Source organism: Suricata suricatta, chromosome 1 (assembly GCF_006229205.1).
Source record: "Suricata suricatta isolate VVHF042 chromosome 1, meerkat_22Aug2017_6uvM2_HiC, whole genome shotgun sequence".
Taxonomy (NCBI): Eukaryota; Metazoa; Chordata; class Mammalia; order Carnivora; family Herpestidae; genus Suricata; species Suricata suricatta.
In genome coordinates, this window is record NC_043700.1 from 43,994,468 (window position 1) to 44,000,584 (window position 6,117).

Here is a 6,117-nt window from a genome sequence, read left to right on the forward strand (position 1 = left end):
AAAAGCTGTCCGAATGGCAGAAGAGTGACTAGACAAAGAAAGGGCGCTGGGTGAATACTCTCAACCAGGGTGTAAAATGCGATCCGAAGGCTAAGAGAAATGGAGAGAGGGGTTTTGAAGGGCGACAAGTGGCCTGGGACCTAGAGGAGAGTTGGGGGAGGGGCCGCGGACGGGGCAGCAAAGTCCGGGGTCCGATGCGGCGTGGGCCCACGTGGAGCGGGCGCTGAATCACCACCGCTAGGCAGTCTTTACCCCCCTCGTCTCCCCCGGCCCGGCTCCCGCAGTCCCCGCCTCCTCGGCCGCCGCCTCCACGGGGCGGGGCCCTGGCCCAGGACCAGCCGCCGCGGCTATAAACGGGCTGCGGCGAGACCGGCAGAACGCTGTGACAGCCACACGCCCCGAGGCCTCCAAGATGAGCTACACACTGGACTCGCTGGGCAACCCATCCGCCTACCGGCGGGTCACCGAGACCCGCTCGAGCTTCAGCCGCGTCAGTGGCTCCCCATCCAGCGGCTTCCGCTCGCAGTCGTGGTCCCGCGGCTCGCCCAGCACCGTGTCCTCCTCCTACAAGCGCAGCGCGCTTGGCCCGCGCCTCACTTACAGCTCGGCTATGCTCAGCTCTGCCGAGAGCAGCCTCGACTTCAGCCAGTCCTCGTCGCTGCTCAACGGCGGCTCCGGGCCGGGCGGGGACTACAAGCTGTCCCGCTCCAACGAGAAGGAGCAGCTGCAGGGGCTGAACGACCGCTTCGCCGGCTACATCGAGAAGGTGCACTACTTGGAGCAGCAGAACAAGGAGATCGAGGCGGAGATCCAGGCGCTGCGGCAGAAGCAGGCCTCGCACGCCCAGCTGGGCGACGCGTACGACCAGGAGATCCGCGAGCTGCGAGCCACCCTCGAGTTGGTGAACCACGAGAAGGCTCAGGTACAGCTGGATTCGGATCACCTGGAGGAAGACATCCACCGGCTCAAGGAGCGCTTCGAAGAGGAGGCACGGCTGCGCGACGACACCGAGGCGGCCATCCGCGCGCTGCGCAAAGACATCGAGGAGGCGTCGCTGGTCAAGGTGGAGCTGGACAAGAAGGTGCAGTCGCTGCAGGATGAGGTGGCCTTCCTGCGGAGCAATCACGAGGAGGAGGTGGCCGACCTGTTGGCGCAGATCCAGGCGTCGCACATCACGGTGGAGCGCAAAGACTACCTGAAGACAGACATCTCGTCGGCGCTGAAGGAGATCCGCTCGCAGCTCGAATGCCACTCCGACCAGAACATGCACCAGGCGGAAGAATGGTTTAAGTGCCGCTACGCCAAGCTCACCGAGGCGGCCGAGCAAAACAAGGAGGCCATCCGCTCCGCCAAGGAAGAGATCGCAGAGTACCGGCGCCAGCTGCAGTCCAAGAGCATCGAGCTCGAGTCAGTGCGAGGCACCAAGGAGTCCCTGGAGCGTCAGCTCAGCGACATCGAGGAGCGCCATAACCACGACCTCAGCAGCTACCAGGTAGGAAACGCGGCTGCGCGGCCAGCCTGCGCCAGCGCCAGCGCCGCGCGGCCCCGACACTCGGGCACGAGACCCGGCGCGCTCTCCGCCGCGCTCCCTGGTGGCCGCTGGCCATTGTGCGCGCGCGACGCAGACCCAAGTTAGATCCGCAAGGCGTCTTCGCCCCTCCCCATCCCTACCCCACTCCTCCTCCACCCACCATCTTCAACTTCTCAGAGCCCTGACCTTTTTCTAAACGTGTTTTTCCCCCGGGAGTTCTAGTTTTAAAATAGGAGGTACATATTCGGGTAGTTGATAAAGCAGCAACTTTAGGAATAGCTTGTGCAGAAACGCAAATGTTCTCAACCTTTCCAGCCGTGATCATCAGAGCTCTTAAAGTTGGCTTACATCCCAAAAGGTTCGGATGAGAAGCGTTCAGTCAGCCATGGGGTTTCCCCAAGCATGTTTGTTTCCTACTGACACAAGTTATAGATCTACTGGTCTCGGTGCATGGTGCTTCCAGGAAATCTCTTATTGTCTAATTGATCTTGTTTGTCCATTTATTTGTCAATTCCTTGGTTATTTTTTGTTGCTTTTGTATTACGGGGCTGAGAGCTACTGGGTTCACAGAGCTGGAAGGAAGTGGGGGGAGGGGTGTACGTGAGAAAGAAGTTGCTCCCGGAGGGATGAATCTGTGGCTGTGTCTATTTCAGGACACCATCCAGCAGTTGGAAAATGAGCTTCGGGGCACAAAGTGGGAAATGGCTCGTCATTTGCGTGAATATCAGGACCTCCTCAACGTCAAGATGGCTCTGGATATCGAGATCGCTGCGTACAGGTACCGTGCTCACGGCGGATGGGGCAGAAATTCTAACCGCACTGCGGTGGTTCTTGGGACAGAATCCCCACCACTTAAGTTAAAGCAAGCAGGTTGCCGGAATTTTAAGTCAGTGCCTGGTTTTCTTTATTAATTTAAAAAAATTCTAAGGAATTGGTAATTTGGTTTACCACTTTTTACACAGCTTTAAAAGAATGGACTTAATTGAAATAATAAAATGTTTGAGGAAGGGTGCTGATTAATTTCAGTGCTTATGCTTAATTTTTTTTTATTTTGGTGAAACTGTTTTCCAAATGTTTGAAACAAAAGTAGAATTTTAGATTTTAATATTTCATATGGTGGTTTTGGCTTTTGACTTTATAATGTCAAGGACGAATATCAGGACATTCAATTTCTCTGTTTCTCTGTTACAGCTTACTATTGCCATCATCTGGCTGAGAACAGCTATAGATTGATAAGATAAATATAGATTAGATAGAATATATTAGATAGAATTATAGAGAGAAAAAAGAGAAAATATATATATTCTATTTATATTTATATGTACAGACCTAGATATACATCCAGAAGAAAAGAAATTATATGTCTAACTGATGTCACCTTATTGTTAACTAAATTCATAGGAGAAAATCCTTGACTAAACACTTCTTCTACTATCAAGAAGGTCATCATCATAACATTACAGGAATAAATTATATTCAGAGCTTTCTCTCTTCCCAGGAAAGCTGAATAATTATATTAAATAGATGCTTTATGATTAAAAATGTGGACCAATTTATAACTTGATATACCCATATTAACATATGTTAGCCTAACTTCGGATGTACACTAAATGGTGTTATAAATATGTTGAATTTTATATTCACTAAAAGAAATTTAGTGTACATCCTGAAAGTTCAAATGCTCCAGAAGGTCACTAAGGCCTTTTTGGCCACGAGGGAGCTTCTCAGCATATTCACAGTGCAGCAAATAGACTGCGGCAGAGCTGAGAGGTGGCTGCTGGGTGTGTTAGTGGACTCTTGGGTGTGGTCAGTTACTGCAGTAAGTGATTGGCTGGTGGTCTGTAGGCATCTCTGGATAGGGCACAGAGAACAGGTATTACACTGGCTTGGTGGAGTCTCTTACGTATGTGATTCTATTTGTTAAAAGGTATTTGCGGCATTACCCATAACATAATGATACTCAGAAGGCCCACTGAGATTTTAATCATGTCTTGTCTTTTTTGATTTGGTCCTTAGAAAACTCCTGGAGGGTGAAGAGACCAGATTTAGCACATTTTCAGGAAGCATCACTGGGCCACTATATACACACCGACAGCCCTCAGTCACAATATCCAGCAAGATTCAGAAAGCCAAGGTAGAGGCTCCTAAGTTAAAGGTCCAACACAAATTTGTGGAGGAGATCATAGAGGAAACCAAAGTGGAAGATGAGAAATCAGAAATGGAAGATGCCTTGACAGCCATTACAGAGGAATTGGCTGTGTCCATGAAAGAAGAGAAAGAAGAAGAGACAGTAGAAAAGGAAGAGGAACAAGCTGAAGAAGAAGTTTTAGCTACCAAAAAGTCGCCAGTGAAAGCAGCTGCACCTGAGCTTAAAGAAGAGGAAGAAGGAGAAAAGGAGGAAGAGGAAGGCCAAGAGGAAGAAGAGGAGGAAGAGGAGGGTGCTAAATCAGACCAAGCTGAAGAAGGAGGATCCGAGAAGGAGGGTTCTAGTGAAAAAGAGGAAGGTGAACAGGAAGAAGAAGGAGAAACAGAGGCCGAAGGTGAAGGAGAGGAAGCTGAGGCTAAGGATGAAAAGAAAACTGAAGAAAAGCATGAAGAAGCAGCTCGCAAGGAGGAACCGGCAGCAGAAGCCAAGGTAGAAAAGCCAGAGAAAGCGAAGTCTCCCGTGCCAAAATCACCAGTGGAAGAGGTGAAACCCAAAGCAGAAGTTGGAGCTGAGAAAAGTGAACAGAAGAAAGAAGAGAAAGTAGAGGAAGAAAAGAAAGAAGAAGCAAAGGAATCTCCCAAGGAAGAGAAGGTAGAGAAGAAGGAGGAGAAGCCAAAAGAGGTTCCAGAGAAGAAGAAGGCGGAGTCCCCCGTAAAGGAGGAGGTGGTGGTGGAGGTCACCAAATCAGTAAAGGTGAGCTTGGAGAAAGATGCCAAAGAGGAGAAGCCACAGCCGCAGGAGAAGGAGAAAGAGAAGGAGAAGGAGAAGGCGGAAGAGGAGGGAGGGAGTGAGGAAGAAGCCAGCGATCAGGGTTCCAAGGAATCCAGGAAGGAGGACATAGCAGTCAATGGGGAGGTGGAAGGAAAGGAGGAAGAGCAGGAAACTAAGGAGAAAGGCAGTGGGGGCGAAGAGGAGAAAGGGGTTGTCACCAATGGGCTAGACTTGAGCCCAGCAGATGAAAAGAAGGGGGCAGACAGAAGTGAGGAAAAAGTGGTGGTGACCAAAAAGATAGAAAAAATCACCAGTGAGGGGGGCGATGGTGCTACCAAATACATCACTAAATCTGTGACCGTCACTCAAAAGGTCGAAGAGCATGAAGAGACCTTTGAGGAGAAGCTAGTGTCTACCAAAAAGGTAGAGAAGGTCACTTCACACGCCATAGTAAAGGAAGTCACCCAGAGTGACTAATATTTGAGTCCATTGCAAAAGGTTAAGCCATATGACAATTTCAATATGCATGTGATTGACAGCTTCAAAACAGGACGGGTTCTCCCATGGGGGCTCCAGACATCGTATTTTACTTTGTGCAATACGAGGGAACTGCATGCAAGCTCAGGGTGCTCCCTCCTCAGTCTTTGGGTGATTCAAATGCATGACATTGTACGTACCTGGGGAATGGGCCAATTTCCTAAGCTGTTGGAAGGGGGGCACTCAGGGAGGGGGGATGTTTTGAGATGTATTATGCAAAGAACCAACTGAGCCAAAAATAATAAATGAAACACAGAACTCTCTTAGCCTTAAGAAAGCTATCTATGAATAATTATGTTTACCTCACTGGTGCGTTTAAAATGGACTTTTGTTCGTGGGAGAACCTCGTTGACATGCACAGTTTGCAACCTTTCGTTGATTGATGTTAAACGTCACAGCAGTACTTGCTCAATAAAGGTCATATTGGAAACATAGTCGATTGCCTGGTAGCCTGTCATTTCGAAGTGAAATCTCCACGACCTGACTCTTTCTTTACCTACAGTAAATTATTTGGGGGGTTATAAATGACCTGCATTTCTTATTATTATTTTCCTGAGGGTGATCACTGGGAAAACATAATCGCCGAAAACATTTTCAGGTGTCAAATATTTATTTCACCCATTCTCGATCTCAAGGTTTTAAATTTGTGTTTTTCTAATAAAAACAAGCACCAGATAAAAAAGCAAGGTTGTGGGATAAAAGTCTTCAATCTCCAGACGTTTTGATCCCAAACCCAAACTCGGAAAACCTCAGAGAGAGGGACCATTATGGAGTCATAACTTGTTTCTTGGAGTTGGGACACAAAGGAATTTGTGGCATTTATAACAATGTATCCAGAAGGAGCAGAACTGAAATCATTAACAGTCCTAACAAGAAATATCCAGTTTCAAATGCATGGTTCTGGTTCAAACACAAATACACACACACACATGCACACACGCACCTTTTCTGCAGCACTAATTCTTGATTTGCTTGACAGAGATTTATACTTTTGGTGTTTTAATTAGGGGAAAATAATGTCAAAAATAAAATGTTCCACTGAGAAAAAAATTATTTTTCTCTGATACAAGCAAAAAAGTGTTTTTAAATTTAACAACAACAACAAAAAGTCCAGACCTTGAACAAGGAAATA

General features: G+C 48.1%; 1 protein-coding gene across 1 annotated transcript; it reads left to right on the forward strand.

Moving 5' to 3' along the window:
• The first annotated feature begins 367 nt into the window (after positions 1-367).
• NEFM (neurofilament medium) lies at positions 368-5,419 on the forward strand. The gene is made up of 3 exons (XM_029937897.1): positions 368-1,492; positions 2,185-2,309; positions 3,548-5,419. Exons 1-3 carry the CDS (start codon positions 413-415, stop codon positions 4,923-4,925), a joined length of 2,583 nt encoding a protein of 860 aa, XP_029793757.1. The 5' UTR covers positions 368-412; the 3' UTR covers positions 4,926-5,419.
• The last annotated feature ends 698 nt before the right edge of the window (positions 5,420-6,117 follow it).